General features: G+C 35.3%; 3 protein-coding genes and 1 long non-coding RNA gene across 7 annotated transcripts; 3 read left to right on the top strand and 1 right to left on the bottom strand.

Annotated features, from left to right (window-relative positions):
- Positions 1 to 888: 888 nt before the first annotated feature.
- LOC106419229 (uncharacterized protein At5g23160-like) lies at positions 889 to 2,337 on the bottom strand. Its single transcript, XM_013859987.3, has 2 exons — positions 1,781 to 2,337; positions 889 to 1,558 (listed from the first exon to the last, which is right to left on the bottom strand). Exons 1-2 carry the CDS (start codon positions 2,120 to 2,122, stop codon positions 1,136 to 1,138), a joined length of 765 nt encoding a protein of 254 aa, XP_013715441.2. The 5' UTR covers positions 2,123 to 2,337; the 3' UTR covers positions 889 to 1,135.
- Positions 2,338 to 3,571: 1,234 nt separating this feature from the next.
- On the top strand, positions 3,572 to 6,444 carry LOC106361017. Of its 4 annotated transcripts, none has more exons than XR_001272861.3 (8): positions 3,578 to 3,911; positions 4,106 to 4,250; positions 4,328 to 4,499; positions 4,575 to 4,655; positions 4,755 to 4,817; positions 5,086 to 5,249; positions 5,370 to 5,612; positions 5,949 to 6,444. It is a non-coding gene; the product is annotated as an uncharacterized LOC106361017 (long non-coding RNA). The 4 variants fall into 4 exon arrangements; XR_001272859.3 differs by having other exon boundaries at positions 5,701 to 6,444; XR_007317035.1 differs by having other exon boundaries at positions 3,572 to 3,911; positions 4,013 to 4,250; positions 5,370 to 6,444.
- A 1,924-nt stretch (positions 6,445 to 8,368) lies between these two features.
- Positions 8,369 to 11,220, top strand: LOC106419255 (serine carboxypeptidase-like 35). The gene is made up of 8 exons (XM_013860013.3): positions 8,369 to 8,762; positions 9,083 to 9,190; positions 9,279 to 9,467; positions 9,646 to 9,734; positions 9,869 to 10,147; positions 10,232 to 10,368; positions 10,581 to 10,670; positions 10,777 to 11,220. The coding sequence occupies exons 1-8, from the start codon at positions 8,528 to 8,530 to the stop codon at positions 11,033 to 11,035; spliced, it is 1,386 nt and encodes a 461-aa protein (XP_013715467.2). The 5' UTR covers positions 8,369 to 8,527; the 3' UTR covers positions 11,036 to 11,220.
- Positions 11,221 to 16,584, top strand: LOC106419254 (serine carboxypeptidase-like 35). Its single transcript, XM_013860012.3, has 8 exons — positions 11,221 to 12,242; positions 14,414 to 14,521; positions 14,616 to 14,804; positions 14,925 to 15,013; positions 15,115 to 15,417; positions 15,569 to 15,708; positions 16,020 to 16,112; positions 16,201 to 16,584. Exons 1-8 carry the CDS (start codon positions 11,972 to 11,974, stop codon positions 16,457 to 16,459), a joined length of 1,452 nt encoding a protein of 483 aa, XP_013715466.2. The 5' UTR covers positions 11,221 to 11,971; the 3' UTR covers positions 16,460 to 16,584.
- Positions 16,585 to 17,213: the final 629 nt, after the last annotated feature.

Below are 17,213 nucleotides of genomic sequence, written 5' to 3'. Positions count from 1 at the left end.
CCGAAATTAGATTGTTCATCTGCTTTGGGCCATGACCGTTTTTGATGGAGTGTCTATAGTTTGTTCAGTTGTCCCCCTAAGCCGGTGCGGTGAGGATATATGATGTTGGAAGAACCGGCTTTGAATATGTCAAAAATAATTTGCATTCAAAGTATGATTTGGTTAACTTTTTATAAAATATATATTTGCTAGTAGACTGAAGACAAATCTCTATATCGGTTAAATATCTCCTATAATGGCAGTCGAAACGAGATGGTTCATCTGTTTTGGGCCATGACCGTCTCTGACGGAGCCTTTGTAGCTTGTCCAGTTATCCCCCCTAAGCTGGTGAGGATATATGATGTTCTTAAACTGATTATTGTTGCAAACATGATCAAGATCTAGAGAATTATTTGAGGCAAACGAACCAGAAAAGTCAGCAAAGATCAACGGTGATATATATCTGAGACTTTGGTCACACGATGTATTAAATATTTATACTGTCTGGCTGGCTATGTCACTGTCACAAAATTCACATCTGCCCAAAGAACGGGAAAACGCGGGCACCAGCAACCCAATAACAAATATAAAACCAAACAACGTTATTTGTGCACTAAATGATTGCAAATAAAATCCTTATAAATAAATATAATAAATATTGCAAATAATCTCCATGGAGCTATTAACTTTTTTTTATGACATCGCCTGTTATCAACGTTAACAGGCGATGAAAAAATTGCAAGCTAAGCTAAAGGGATTATACGGTCCTAGGCAAGATCGATAAATTACACAAAGGAAAGAAGCAACATGAAGCAAGACGCCCATCAACATCAAACTCTTGTACTTTCTGATCGGGTTTCCTATATATATATTACCATTAAGTACATAACACATAAGAAGAAGAAAAGTGACAGAAACACTTATAAAAATTATTTTGTGTAGTGAGTACAACGAACACTCTAGAGTAACGACCACGGCTGCTAAATATTGACTTCCAAAAAACCACGGATAATATACTATCCACTTAATGTATCCATTCACAATCGATCAATCATCGTTATTAAACGGATACACTGTTTTGCTTAAGAAAACAAAAAAAATATTTGACCAACCCCATTATAATATAGAAACATATTTAAAAAAAAAAGAGAGATCGTCACGACAATGAAACGCGATTTTGCCGGCCAAGAAACCCGTCCATAACGACTTTTCTTTTATACGACTCTGAATTCAAATCAGGCACACACGAAGAACCGTCGCTACCGCTGCGTTTGCGTTTTGCTAACGCGGCTGCGTCTCTAAGACGAGGCAGAAAGTAACACCAAGCGGATGTACATAGAATCGCACAGAGCCGACCCCAAACTAGCATAATCACCAGCGTCAATACAATGACTGAAATACCAATCACCGGGTCAAACTTTTCGACCCGTGGCCCGTTTTTCTCCCGAGACGGTTTCATGTCGAGTTTCCCGTAACGGGTTGAGTTGGATATACGTTCAGGACACGTGTCTCTTCTGGAGGAAGGCTCAGTGGGTTTTGATCGGTCGGTAGTTACGACTTGTAAGTCCTTCGGTTTTGTCTGAATAACAAGAATAAACTTAAAAAAAAATAAAAAATTTGGATTCAAATCATAAAACGATTTTGTGTCGCATCAGAAGATTCCCAAATGTTTTTACGTTTCAAAAATCATAGGTACAAAAATCAAACTAGACATCAAAGAAGTTTAATTGTCTGAAAATGATTTACGACCAAAAAAAAAAACAAAACGTGAAGAAGTCTTTTGAGATTCTATGAAAGATACCTCTCTTGTTTCATGATTCAAGGCGGTCTTATCATCAGCCGTACGACTTATCAGCGGGACAAGTTTCTTCTTATCAGTTTCATGTTCCACACTCAAAGTCTGTTTCTCCGTTTCCTCGATGGGCGCCGGTTTGATCTCTCTGTTCTTCGAGCGAAACTTAGAACATAGAAGCCACCGACTTGGCTTCTTATTCTTCTTCTTCATCTTCGTATTCATCTCACCACCCTTGTCCGTCTCAACCATCCCCTTGTCGGAGTATATTTTACGGGAAAATCCAAAACATCCTAGAAAATACGAAGAAGGCCCGTTTCTTTCTCGGGATCTCTTATCGGTTTTCGCCATTGAAGTCGAATTGAATGAAAGAGAAACTGTGCATTCGTGCGAAGACTTTGAAATATCGCTCGGAGCGGTTGGGTTTTATCCTTTTTTTTTATTTTGATTAAAATAATGTTATTAGTATTGACACAGTTTCGAATCACGGTAACGTACTTTATTACTACCAAAATTTGGATGGATATTTATTATCGTAAAGTGAATTGAAGTGTATATTAGTGTAACTTTTGGCTTAACATACATTATATTGTGCAAAAGGAGTTTTTTTCTTGAATAAATTTAACATTTCATTTAAAAAAAAAAAGTAAAGTGGGGTGTACAAATATCACAAAAGAAAATTGTTATGGATTATTTTTCAGAGGAAACAGATAAATTAAAAGTGAAAAATACAAGCAAAAATTAATTATAGTTACGTTTAAAAGAAAATAAATTAAGAACATATTATTGAACCAAAAGGGGAAATACTAGTAATGTCTTTATCCAACGAGAAACATGATTAAGCAAGAAATAGAGAATTTGTTCCCACTTTTGATATTTGTATTCTAAACTTAAGATTATATACCCCCACTCTCCCAGTAGAAAGAACTAATATTATTCTGACAGATCGATGTAGCTTAATGAAAATAGCTGACAGTAAAAGATATTTTTACAAGATAAGATTATAAATGTTAAACTAGATTTTTTGTTGGAAAATGCATTATACGGTCAATCACATGTCCTAATTAAGGCCGTAAGGCGGTATAGATTGGAATATTCAAAAACAGTGAGAAAGCAGACGTGTCCAATTACATCATGAATTCAGACGTATGAACAAAACCGTGTATACAATAACGAACCACATTATTCAAGACTGTAGATAGATTAGGACGAAAGATTCATCTTGATAAAATGGATTAATTTAATGAAACACAAAGATAATATTAATAAAACCAAAGTAAAGTTCAAAAGAAGAAAAATAAGTATCGTAGTGTCCACGTTTCTAACTTCTCCCTCGGACTTCTTCATTTAGCTTTTTCTCGATGACCCATCCAATGTTATCCAATAAAATATGTGGAGATTTTGCTTTTTGTATCATTCATTATTCACCTGTACATATTTGGAGACCCATTTCATCCCATTTTGGGTTTAAAACGTGTGTGGGTCTCTTAATACTTTTGGGCTCAAAAGATTGTTGATATTTGAAATAGTAGTAACACAAATTGCTGCGAGATTCAATGTGAAATCTTTCAAGAAATTTAAACGAGAAGTGAATCTACTCTATACTAAAAGGAACAAATAGTGTGTTTTAAGCCTATCCACGTAGGCAATTATATTCACCCAATCATAACATTTGATTAATCCACGTAGGACATCGATTTTTTTTTATTGGGTTTCTGGGTCGCGGACAAAACCAAACACAAAATCAAATGCTTTGGGTTTCTGGGCTTCGTTTGGTTTATTGGGCTTGGTCTCAGTTTATTAAAAAAAAAAAACCACCCGAGGCGGAAACCTCGATGCTCCGCGCCTGCATCTCTTCGTCTTCACCCTTTGTTCTTCATCGTAACAGAATTTTCGATCCACATCTCTACAATCAATACCCCACGACATCTCCATCCATCAATTGATCCTTTATGAGTTCGTTTCGGTTTGCTTTTTTCCTGCTCCTTTATAAACTGTTCATCTCTTTTGAGTGGAAACCAAATCTCAAACTTCTCTCCTTACTCTATGGCGATCAAACCGAATGGAAAATCCCCTGTTACCTCCGATCACGATGACAAAATCATGCTTTTCGAATCTCCATCTCGGTTCAATCATTTTGGTATGTTCGGTTATACTGCTTTTTTGTGATTAAGATTAGGGTTCCATAGTCACGCCTCTTCAATCTGACGTTTCCGTTTTCGCTCATCTCTTACTGCAAAGACAATGAAGTCTTTTCTCAACTCTTAGCATCCTCTGTCGTTCAACTTCTCTTTCTGGCCAATAAATGTGAAAGGAATCGTTTTTGGCAAGCAGGCAATGCAAATCACAGTGCATCAACGGAGGAAGGTACTGTGCTCCTGATACAACGGGAGAGACATGATCGATCAGGATTTGCGGCAGGCTTGCTTCTTTTTCAAATACTGAGAATCACGTGTTCAGAGGTGAACAAGAAGCACAAGTGAGCTCTCTATCTTTTTCTCCCTTTTTTTCCACAAATGTAAGGCTTCTAACTATTGATTGCTAATTTTGTTTAAGGTTGGGAAAGGCTCGCGAGGAGATGTGACAATATTACCAACTATTATGATAAACAACAAACAACCCAGAGGTGAGAGAAGCAAGGATGTTCTGTTGGAGAGATCGGTGGTGCTTAAGGACCTTTGCTCAGGGTTTAGCGAGACGACTGAGCCACACATATGCTTAAACAAAGGTCCTCTCTATCCTTCCTATACATATCTCTATTTGATAAACACTAATTTTAACGTATGGTTCTGTGATTGCGCAGGCAGACATAGAAACCAACGAGTGTTTGCAAAACAATGGAGGGTGTTGGGAGGATAAGACTATCAACATTACAGCTTGCAGGGTGTGTAAGATCTTAAAATAATTTTTATTGTTTTGTTAGAGTTATGTTATATATATATCTACGTATATGTTACAGTAAAAAGGAGTCTCTTTATTGCAGGCCACTTTCAGAGGAAGAGTATGTCAATGTCCTGTTGTTCAAGGTGTCAAGTTTTGGGTGAAGGTAAAAAATAATGCTCAAAAGTATGTTATAATTACCGTAATGATATTTTTTCACATGTATAAACAATGGAGGATTCTGGAAACATACTCAAATGGGAAGAACATATTCGGCTTGCTGTGTAATATGGCATATCTCAAAACTAACTAACTTCCCCTCCTCTGTTTAAACATTCCCTCTCTTTCTATATATCTGACTTACAATGATTAATTCTTACCTCTTTTTCAAAAAAAAAAATGATTGATTCTTACCTTTTATTTTATTTCTGTAGTTGTTGCTGCTGTTCAGTATGATCATTCAAAAGGCTGCAAATGTCCACCTGGATTAAAGGGAGTTGGGCTCAAATATACAGTTTGTGAAAGTCATGACTCATGAGACTTGAACTGGAAATGGTGGAGAAAGAAAAGAAAGAATTCATCTCTCGATTTCTCCAAGGTCAGTATCTTTCATTCAGTTTTTTAAAACATATATATGTTTAACAATGTCCAAAGCTGTCTTTTTCATTTGTTTTGGTTATGTTAGTTGTAACAAAGCTTATATATCAAATAAATGCAGGATTTGGAGGAATGTTGCAGCTAAAACAGTCACTACACGTGTTCTTTAGGTGCGGAATCGGTAATGGTCGAACAGCTTCCTTCTGGTACGATTACTTGACTGAGTTAGGGCATATTGGGGATCTCTTGGGTCCTGCGGGATCAACAACTTCGCATACAGTGGAATGCAACTTTTTCAGTAGCAACACGTCTTGGAAATTATTACTTTCCTCCCGTACGTTTTCTTAATGCAGAAACTCCAATGGTTGGTATTTCTTCTACACAACATCCATAAAATTCTTATGCGATGATGTGTATTTGTGGTGAGGTCCTGCTTGAATTTTTTTAAATAGATTGATCTCCTCCAAAGTGACATAGGAACGGCTTAGACAACCTGCACCTGTTGTTTCTTGCCATACTACGGTTTGGTTCAAGCAAGAAATTCCAGGATGTTCTTTTGTTACTTGGATTGCTATGTCATCTAGACTCCCTTCTAGAAATAGGCTGTTGTCTTGGGGTTTGACTGTCCTTGCAAGCTGTGTTCTATGTACGAATGGTACAGAGTCTCATGGACATCTCTTCTTCCACTACGCTTTCGCAGTTGGATTGTGGAACATATTCACGGGGAACCAGCTAGACATTGGCCCATCAGACTTCTTGGACTCGGTGGACTGCATGACTTAACACCGGACAGTGCAAACATCTTCAAGCTGCTACTGCAACTCATCATGTATAATATATGGAGAGAACGTAACTGCAAGATTTTCAGACAAACTTCCTCTTCTGCTGAGGCGGTTCTCAGTATAATTGATTGATCAATGAAGGATAAGCTTCTCTCCATTCCAACAGTTTACATCTCCCTCTATGCTCTAGCTCTACTTCTAATTCATTGAACCTTTCAGCTAATGATGCTCACTCTTTGTTTTTCATTTTCTTTGTTTCTCCTCCTCTGTCCTCAAAAGAGATAATAAAATGAGAGGAGATTTTGTTTCGGTTTGACTCGAAAAGAATCTAATCGCCATGTAACCATTTTGAGTAATCATGTCATTGACTTTGGCTCCGATGTATTAGATATATATTGGTGTTAGCTTTGTCTCCTCCCAGTTCAATTAAATTGTATTATATACTTTTAAATTATTTGATCAATGTGAACAAAGCATGTGTTTCCACGCATTAAAATAATGAACACTATTCTAAATTTTAATAGAGATATAGATAAAATTATAAAACAAACCGACATGTATGAAATTATGAATATGTCATCAATTTAATGAAATTAGGTTATTATGTTGATTAATTGTAAAAGCCTATCATATATTTTCATTAAAAAAAGTCTATCATTTTATTATAAATTGTTGTCTTGAACAATATTTCAGCTTAAACTTTTAATTTAACAAAATTAAATTTATATATATTTAAAACATCTATTACTCTCAAAGTATAAATGAAATTTTTTCGAACAATTTTAAAATGTTTAACAACTAAATATTCTACCATAATGAGCTGAATTTACATCAATATTGTTTTTAGGTCCAATATTAGTCCATTTTAACAAATAATAAAGAATTTACAAATTAAATATTATTTATAAGAAATTTTTTAGCATAAGTATTCACGGGTGTATAATACCAACTCAATATCACTATGCTTCTTCCACATAACCATTATATATCTTCAAAAATGGATTTCAAATCATTCATTATAAATCAATAAAAAACTCCATAAACAAATCCAAAGAAATATTATTGCATGTGCAGATCAATCGTCGAGGAGCAGACAACGTTGGTAATATCATGGAACCATCAATCAACGATTTTAACCAAAAGCACTCAAGATAACCGGGTATGAGCAAGTGCAACAGAACAGAAGTCACTTGCATCATTTCTAACCAGATCAAAAAACAAAAAAATTAGAAATAAGAAAGAGAAAGCCTAAAGGAAAATAGAAGAGAAAAAAAACGATTCTTAAAAAAAAAGACGTTTCTGAGGTTACTTCTTCACATGTCTTCTTTTTAGTGGCAAAAAATATTAATCTATGAAACCACTTATTCATTAATTTATAAAAACCACTCATGCTGTTATTCAGGTTGTCCTAAGCAAGTACAAAACAAAATAATACACTATTTTCACAAACCACTATCAAATATATCAAAAAATAATTTTCAACTCAATAAAAATAAAACATACAAACCCGGCGCGTAGCGCCGGAATACCACTAGTAAATGAGAAAGATGTAACAACGAACATGGACTAAAAAATAAAAATAAAGTATCTATACAAGACAAAAAGACAGACAAAGGGGAGAAAAGTATGAAAACGCCGATCATTGAAAGATCTATTCAGAAAGTTCAAATAACAACAGCAAACACCAACCAATTGGTCTGACTGGTTCAAACGCAGCGGTTGCGGTTGCGGCTGCGGGCGTTTGCGGATGCGGGTGGTTGCGGTTTCTAGCGGTTTTAAGAGATTTGTACGACTGGTTCTGCGGTTAGAAATTGGTGCGTTTGCGGGATACTTATGACTGGTTAACTACCAAATACAGCAGCAGTTAAATAATAAATTAACAATATTTACATTTTATATAATTATAAAAATATCAAAAATCATAATATTATAATAAATATGTAAATTATATTTTCAAAGTTATAGTTTTAAAATTTTTAAATTATAGAAAATATTTTTATTTTAAAATTTTATAATATTAATTAAAATATAATAGATATATTTTAGTATTTTTATAATTCCATTTTAAAAATTTTATTTTTATTTTTATTTTTGTATTTATATGATTTTTTTTTAAAAAAGAAAAAAAAATTATCCTCCCGCAACCGCCCGCAACCGCAAACGCTAGCTGGAACCAGCTTTTGATTTTAAGAGGTTCGGAGCGGTTTGGAGCGATTTGAAGCGATTTGTAGCGGTTTGTATGATTGTTTCGAAACGCTGTCAACCGCTACCAATCGCAAAAGCTGCGTTTGCGGGTGATAGCGGGAAAACCAATCAAGCTCTTAATTACATTTTGTAAGTATCGCAACCGCGACGTTCGTGATGTGTCGATATGAAAAAGAATTATCGTGGTGACTAAGGTCATATCATCACCACATTATAAAAAAAGGCGTTTGGCCTCAAATATTAATTCTTATGTTTAGCAGATTTGTAAACAAAGAGGCGAGAGCGTTTAACGATGGAGAAGAACGCACTCTGGCTGCTGTGCGTTCTGGTGTTGCCGGTGATAGCCTGTGGTAATAAGGAGGATGACCTGGTTACCGGTTTACCGGGTCAACCACCGGTTAACTTCAGACATTACTCCGGGTACGTGAATCTCGGGCCTCGACAGAAGCAGAAGTCACTTTTCTACTGGTTCTTCGAAGCTCAGCAAAACACCGCTCGCCGTCCTCTAGTCCTCTGGCTCAACGGAGGTCAGTCTCCTCTCTACATATGTACGTATGTGTCTCGTCACATATTTGATATTTGTAATAGATTATATTTATCGTAAATTTCAAAATTCCTACCATCATTTGGTCAAAAGCTCCCTAGTCACGCTTTTCAACAAATAACTATCTGATTTATATTATCTTTTACAAATAAGAAGACGACAAAAGACTCAAAAATTTGAATCATCTTACACCCTTTTTCTATAGAAGTTATAGAAACAATAATATTTTAACAAAATATAAGGTTCTTCATATATTTTAACGATTTAAATTGTTGATTGGTACTTTTTGAGATGTTTGCACAGGACCTGGTTGCTCAGCGATCGCCACTGGTGCTGCGCAAGAACTAGGCCCGTTTCTGGTCCATACCAAAGGTGGCAACCTCACCTTCAATGAATTCTCTTGGAACAAAGGTACAACGAACATTACCATAATGAAATTACCATTTGAAGATAATGAATACATGTATGTATACATTTTAATAAATCAATGTTTGTGCAGAGGCCAATATCTTGTTCTTGGAAGCACCGGTAGGCGTTGGGTTTTCGTACAGCAATAACTCAACTGATCTTCAAAACCTAGGAGATCAAGTTACTGCAGAGGATTCTCTTGTGTTTTTGATCAACTGGTTCAAGAAATTCCCCGAGTTTCGTTCAAACGAGTTTTACATCACCGGAGAGAGTTATGCAGGTAAAATACTCATTTATAATATACAAATAAAACACTTGTTTAAAAGAATCAAAAGTCTGAAATTTAGTTTGGTTTTGAAGGATTTTCAAGGAGAGTTTTTTATTTTATAAAAGATCTCTCTTTATATAAATAAACAGAAAATAATATACACGACTACATAGCGATTTTTTTTTCTTAGGTCACTATGTTCCTCAGCTTGCGGAGGTCATTCACGACAGGAACAAGAAGGTTACAAGAGATTCTCGCATCAATCTCAAGGGAATCATGGTAAGGCCTCATGTATACGGACAACGGTTTCGTGACAAGAAAACAACGTTTCTTGATATACAAGTAAACATAGAATGAAATGAACTTCAAAGAAAACCAAACCGTAAATGGACTTTGGTTGTTGATCGCTGCAGATTGGAAACCCAGTGATCAATGAAGCGACCGACGCTGCAGGAATAGTTGACTACGCGTGGAGCCACGCCTTGATATCGGACGAGGTTCATAAACTCATTCACGACTCGTGCCGTTTTGGAGATAAACTAACGGCACAATGCAACAAAAGTTTCACAGCGTTTACAGCTTACGCTGCGATCAATATATACAGCATCTACACTCCCGTTTGCTTCTCCTCCTCGCCATCTTCTAAAAACCATACGCGTGTTATGTCTGATCATAATCTCCTCACTTCACAAGTACGTAACATTGACCTTCTTATAATTTGATTTTATTAGTTTCTATCAATCATTGATGAAATTATAATGGTTTTGAATGGTCAGAATATCTGGGGTAGGTTACCTTACGCGTACGACCCGTGCACACCACACTATGCCGAGAAATATTTCAATAGGAAAGATGTGCAGGTCGCACTTCACGCAAACGTCACAAACTTACCTTACCCGTACACAGCTTGCAGGTCAGTGTTACAAGTTCATATATCATACACAATTTTGATCTTACAATCAATTGGTAATAAGTAATTACTTACATACTACAAAATTAATATGTTAGTAATTTTTCAATTCAAAAAAAAAATGTTAGTAATTGTTTTTATATTTTTTATGTTAGTGTTAGTATGTTTGAGGTTGGTTTTTAAGTATGTGTGCGCCTTGTGCATGGTTTAATTAGTTCGGTGATAAAATGGACTGAAGCTCCGACCACCGTGATTCCCATCATCCAAAAGCTCTTGAAGGGTGGCCTCCGCATTTGGATCTATAGGTATTACGTTATAAAAACATTTTATAAGTTATATAGAAAGAAATATAGCTAGTTACAATAAATTATTGGTAATTAGTTTTAATAGGACTGGTTCTTTTGGTTATAGCGGAGATACGGATGGGAGACTTCCAGTAACATCTACGCGTTATAGCTTAAGGAAGATGAGACTTAAGGTGGAGTCACCGTGGAGGTCATGGTTCCACAAGAGTGAAGTGGCTGGATGGGTTGAGACTTACGCAGGAGGACTAACTTTTGTCACCGTGAGAGGCGCTGGTCATCAGGTTCCGCTCTTTGCTCCGGCGCAATCCCTCACCTTATTCTCACACTTTCTCGCTTCCCTCCCATTGCCTTCTTCTCGTTTCTAATCGGCACCACAAATGATCACGTCATTGCATGTTTCTATGGGAAAGTCAAGATCTCAGTGTGTCTTTTTTTTTTTTTGGCTTGTTTTGCGATTATCATGATAGCTGTGTGGTGAGAATAATGTAATACTTTTCCTAGAGTCCAATGTATATATGAATGTGAGATCAATGGAACAAAACATAGAAAACGCTTTGAACGTCTCTCTTTAATGTTTGTTTTTGACGCCTGATTCGTTGATTTTGGGGGATTTTCAGGGTCTTGGCTTTTTTTGTGCCATCGTTTCCATTGATTTTTCAAAAGTAGCATTTGTAACAATAAAATTGGGAAAATGTAATCGTGGACGGCCCATTGAGGCTAATCAATAGGATATATGATAGAGTACCGTCGACAGATGTGAGTCATGTCTTTCTTATCATGCCATATGAAGCTTCTCATCTGATTTATGGTCTTGTCAATGTATTTTTCAGACAAGTAACTTTCATGTGATAGTGCGCCGTGACTGACTCTGATAATTAGAAGATCTGCTAAATATTAATTAGTTTAAAATACTTCATTATCTTTCATAGATAGTAGATACATATTTTAATTGAATATGGTCACATATTTTAGTTTAGGAAATCTCATTTGTCATTCACCAAAAAGTTCATAAACAGTAATTTTGTCTTATGCAAATAAAAATTATATATCATTCGCTCTTTTTGTTTGTTGTAATATTTTCACGTGAACTCATAATAACAATTTTTCAAAAAAAAAAACTCATAATAACAAACAATAAAAAGAATACTCCTATCATGAAAATAAAAGACTTTAAGGTAAAAAGGAAAAGAACTGTGCATGTCTCTTTTGGTCCAATAAGAAAAATAAAAAAGCTATACATATAAAGAAGTGGGGGCGTTCTTTTCTCATCTACTCATTTCGAGGAGAAAGAAGTATTGGCGATGAAGAAGAACGCACTATGGCTACTCCTCGTTCTCATGTTGCCGGCGATAGCCTGCAGTAGGAAACCGGAGAAGAAGGTAACGGTCTCGTCGGGAAGGAAGGAGGAAGACCTTGTGACTGGTTTGCCCGGTCAACCACCGGTTAACTTCCGACATTACGCCGGTTATGTCGATCTAGGGCCTCGACAGAAGCAAAAGTCACTTTTCTATTGGTTCTTCGAAGCCCAACACAACTCTTCTGGTCGTCCTCTCGTCCTTTGGCTCAACGGAGGTCAGTTATTTTTCTCTCTCTCTCTCTCCCTCGTTTACATAAATGAAGAAGCAATAGTACAAGCTTTTTTACTCTTTTGTTTTTTCTTTTGACTCTTTTTTTAAACTATAATAATACAATCTTCTGATGATTTTTAATTGGCAATTTCACTGTTGTCGAGCGTTTTACTAATAGTACAAGCTTTTTTACTCTTGTTAAACTATAATAATACAAACTTCAAATGATTTTTCTTTGAAAATTTCACTGTTTTGAGCGTTTTTACTAATATGCTTGAATCTTAACCGTATATACATCACATGAAATTCGTTTAAATTTTCATGTGTATCTAGAAAAATAATAAACTCAGATTGAAATGTATATATATATATCACAAAAGTCCTTCAAAACTCTCATACGTATAGAATGTAAGAAGAAACTAACAAACAAATTATTTAAAAATGATTACACAAAAAAAAAACTAACAAACAAATATTAAAAAATAAGAAATTATCATTTTACTAAACTCGTTCAAATTGTTTTCGGCTCTTATTTACGGTTTTGGTTTTTGACTAAAACTTTATTATATTTCAAGTTTACTTAAATGTTATGTAGCTTGTTCTGAGAAAATATTAAGTTCTACACATTACCTACCAAGCTCCATCTGTCTTTCCTACTCTCGTTTTTGTTGACAACGACGAGCGACCTGCCTTGTGATACTTTCTTAACGGTTCCTTTTTGTTCCTTGAGTAAATATATTGCAAGAGATAGTAAATAGTCGTTCCTACTTAATCTAAGTTAGATGCCGTGTATGGCTCGATAATAATGGTTTCAACCATTTTGTTTCCTACTGAGATGCTTAATTTAGAAGTAACAACAGATGTGATCGTTGGGAATGAGAGAAATATTAATTGCATACTGTAATCTTTATATAACAAACGGTGGATCAGTAGTGTCTTGCCTCTTTATGACTATATTATACCTTTTATTAATGTGTAAAATTGAAAACTATAGTATACATGTATATATTGTTACCATGGCGACTGATTTAGAATAAAAATGATTTATGGGCATGTTGCAACTACCACATGAATTTATAAGTGAGCGCTTCGGTCAAACCGAGCACATACTAAAATTACATATCATGACCCAAAAGATGCTATGGTTTCCACCATTTGTTTTCCACTATTTGCTGTCGTGTCTTTTTATTATCCGTCACTTTCATCTGTTATAGCTTTTCTTGCAAAAATGCAATACGTAAATTCAGACCTTTTATACATCTTTAAAAAAATATAATATTTAGTGATAACAGAGTTCATAATTAACTTTTTCAAGTGAGAAACCTTGACTTAGTTAAGTGAACCGAATTTTGTATCAGTTGATGTTCCGAATTATTTAGAAGCAAAACCTATGGAACATAGCATAGAAAACAAGTAAACAACAGTGTGAAAAAATCAGTATGTTTACACTGTTTTTTCATATTCATGTCCTTTTCTTGGTCCCGGCTCTCGGCTCTCTGATAGTTGCTTGGACTATCATTGTGTGAAAAAATCAGTATGTGTATGGTCCCGGCTCTCTGATAGTTGCTTGGACTTCATTCATGTCCTTTTCTTTCTTTCTCAAACATTCAATGTCCAATTCTTGTTTCTAGCCGTTAAAACTTTCAGATTTGTCTTCACCTTCTTTGCTTTCAAAATTCTAGATAGTCTGTTCAATAATTATGTATACTGTTTGTCCTTATTCGCACATGGTTCACATTCCAATATTAGGATTTTTAGTGGTACGAGAAACATCAGTCTCGTAGTGCTGGTACGGGATAAGATGTTGAATATTCAAATACATATAGAAGTAGACAAAAGACGTCTCTGTCTAATAGTTAATGTGGACATTATTAAGACATATACGTATCAACAAAGAATTGTGTAATTAGTCAAGTAAACGGGTGAGAGACATCAAAAAGAAAAGTCAACTAAACGGGATATTACCTTTAGTAATCTGATAAGTACAATTTATAAGAAAATTAATAATATCAGATTATATATGAAAATTATGTTTTATAAACTAAGATACAAGTTTTTTGACTTACATGATGGTTAAACACTTGTATATTCATCAGTTTAATCTGTACCGTAACTAAGAATTTAGAGGATTTACAAAACTAAACCATACTGTCCATACGGATATTGAATATGCAGGACCGGGTTGCTCATCGGTAGCTTATGGAGCTGCACAAGAACTAGGCCCTTTCCTTGTTCGCACCAACGGTGGCAACCTTACCTTCAATGACTTCTCTTGGAACAAAGGTTCAACTAATTAAACCACCATTTGTAGCATAATAACAAGATTTGTATATAAATATTACTTGTGGTTACACGTAATTTTTTTTTTTTTTTGTAGAGGCCAATATGTTGTTCTTGGAAGCACCGGTAGGGGTTGGATTCTCGTATACCAATAACTCAGTGGATCTTGGAAAGCTTGGGGATCACGTAACTGCAGAGGACTCACTTGATTTCTTGATCAACTGGTTCACGAAATTTCCCGAGTTCCGGTCCAGTGATTTTTACCTCACCGGAGAGAGTTACGCCGGTAAGTTCTTAACCAAACCAGTTTTATATTTAGTTTTGTTTTTTTGGTTCGTTTATGAATTATACCCAAATCAATATTTAAACAACATCGAATCATATGCTTTTGATCTTCTTTTCTTAGGTCACTATGTTCCTCAGCTTGCAGAGGTCATTTACGACAGGAACAAGAAGGTTCCAATAGACTCTCGCATCAATCTCAAGGGTTTCATGGTATACACTATGTGCTAATAAACGTTTCTTGTGACACAGTGAAACAATGTTTCTTGCGGTAGAAGTAAACGTAAGAGGTATTCGCGTAACTGCTTTTGCAGATCGGGAACGCGGCGATCAACGAGGAGACAGACATGGCAGGACTCGTGGACTACGCATGGAGCCACGCTATAGTATCTGACGAGCTCCATAGTAACCTTCACAGCACGTGCGGTCTTGATGAAGAGCAAACGAGCAACACGACCATACAATGCTACGAAAACATCAAAGCTTTCATGGAAGCTTACAACGACATCGATATATACAGCATCTATACTCCCGTTTGCCTCTCCTCTGATTCGTCATCTTCTTCTTCTCAAAGAAGACCTAAACTCGTCGTGTCTCCTAGTCTCTTTACTTATCACGTAAGCATACTTTGTACTGCACAAATTGGTTATTTAATAGACTAATAAAAATAAATATTTAAAGAAAAAAATGGCTATTAGAATTTAGGGACGACATATTAGTTTGTTGTCATGTAATGTTTCTTTGATCTTTTTTTTTTTTTGTGGGCAGGACATGTGGGATAAGTTTCCTGCTTCCGGGTACGATCCATGCACAGAAGCCTATACCGAAAACTATTTTAACCGGAAAGATGTGCAGGTTGCTCTCCATGCAAACGTTACAAACCTTCCTTATCCATACACTCCTTGCAGGTTAGTCCTACTACCAATGGCTATAGACCCAATGATAGTTTGTAACTTTAAATATTTAAAGTTCTTGTGTTAGCAAGCCGGTTCTAGATACAACGGATAAAAAATTCGTTTTGATACCTAAATTTTTTAAAAAGCTATTATATATAGGTCTCAGAACTCTCAATATTTTTTTTTATATTCGGATAAAAAATGCTTACACCCTAAATTCAGATCCGGCCTTAGTATAACATTGTAGTAAAGATGAACCAACCAGCTTACATTTTGATCCTAATGAACAAAGTTTATATATATACATGTGCGTTATTATTCAGCGGGGTCATAAGGAGATGGGGTGAGGCTCCATCCACCGTGCTTCCCATCATCCAGAAGCTTTTGAAGGGTGGCCTCCGCATCTGGATCTATAGGTATATACATGTCTATGCTTTTCTAGACCTTTAGTCACTCCACTTATTATAAATTAGTTTTAATGGGTTCAAGTATTGGTTAATGTAGTGGCGATACTGATGGGAGAGTTCCAGTGACATCTACACGTTATAGCATAAAGAAGATGGGATCTAAGGTGGAGTTACCGTGGAGGTCGTGGTTCCACGAGAGTCAAGTGGCTGGATGGGTTGAGACTTACGCCGGAGGACTAACTTTTGCTACTGTTAGAGGAGCTGGTCATCAGGTTCCGGTCTTTGCTCCGGCACAGTCTCTCACCTTGTTCTCTCACTTCCTTTCTTCCACCCCGTTGCCTTCAAAACGCTTCTGATCATTTTCGCCAATTCATGGCAAGTTGCTATTGTCTTGAAACCGTCTTGTGGTACTTAACGTACCCAATTGATACAATGAGTTTCAATTAATCAAATAAATAATAAAAAACCTTTCTATGCTGTTTTTCTTGGTTATTTGGATTCATATTATCGTTTTACACCAAGAAAATATAAATATTATTGTTTATATTAGTGAATTACTTATTAAAATGTTTTCTAATTTTAATTTTGCATTTAATTGTAATTCTATTGTTTTATACTCCCTACGTTTTAAAATAATGTATATTTTATAGTTTTCACACTTATTAAAAAAATTCATAAAATTTTGACAATAAATTCATTGTTTTCCGTGTTTAACTATTTTCTATGATTTTTAACCAACTAAAGTTCAGTAAATACAATTAATGTATTTGAAATTTACAATTTGCCATTATCACATACATTGAAAAAGTAAAACATAGATCTTTTAGAAACAATTTTTTGTTTTCTAAAACATAGATTATTCTGAAAGGATGAGTATATTGAGTATATTTTTGTAACTTTACATCTTTTTTTTTTTTTTTTTTTTGTCATCAAAATACAGACTCATACTGACTCTGTGAACCAAACTGGGTGATCTGCATCCATGTGAACGACGAAAGACGATTGATTTCGAGCACTGCGTGCTAGACTATCCGCCTTTGAATTGTGCGTCCGTGGTAACTTTACATCTAATTAAATAAAATAGTTGTTTAAAAAATAAAATATAATAAT

Source organism: Brassica napus, chromosome A10, assembly GCF_020379485.1.
Source record: "Brassica napus cultivar Da-Ae chromosome A10, Da-Ae, whole genome shotgun sequence".
In the NCBI taxonomy this organism is placed as follows: domain Eukaryota; kingdom Viridiplantae; phylum Streptophyta; class Magnoliopsida; order Brassicales; family Brassicaceae; genus Brassica; species Brassica napus.
The sequence above is the reverse complement of the archived record's forward strand: the minus strand, read 5'-3'. Positions and strand labels throughout refer to the sequence as shown.

Excerpts from the sequence above, each read along its gene's own strand:
- LOC106419255 (XM_013860013.3), top strand. The coding sequence starts at position 8,528 with ATGGAGAAGAACGCACTCTGGCTGCTGTGCGTTCTGGTGTTGCCGGTG. Across the intron at positions 9,735-9,868 it reads TCAATCTCAAGGGAATCATG|ATTGGAAACCCAGTGATCAA; the intron begins GTAAGGCCTCAT and ends TGATCGCTGCAG. Across the intron at positions 10,369-10,580 it reads TACCCGTACACAGCTTGCAG|TTCGGTGATAAAATGGACTG; the intron begins GTCAGTGTTACA and ends TGGTTTAATTAG.
- LOC106419229 (XM_013859987.3), bottom strand. The coding sequence starts at position 2,122 with ATGGCGAAAACCGATAAGAGATCCCGAGAAAGAAACGGGCCTTCTTCG. Across the intron at positions 1,559-1,780 it reads TGAATCATGAAACAAGAGAG|ACAAAACCGAAGGACTTACA; the intron begins GTATCTTTCATA and ends CTTGTTATTCAG.
- LOC106419254 (XM_013860012.3), top strand. The coding sequence starts at position 11,972 with ATGAAGAAGAACGCACTATGGCTACTCCTCGTTCTCATGTTGCCGGCG. Across the intron at positions 12,243-14,413 it reads CGTCCTTTGGCTCAACGGAG|GACCGGGTTGCTCATCGGTA; the intron begins GTCAGTTATTTT and ends TTGAATATGCAG. Across the intron at positions 15,709-16,019 it reads TATCCATACACTCCTTGCAG|CGGGGTCATAAGGAGATGGG; the intron begins GTTAGTCCTACT and ends GTTATTATTCAG.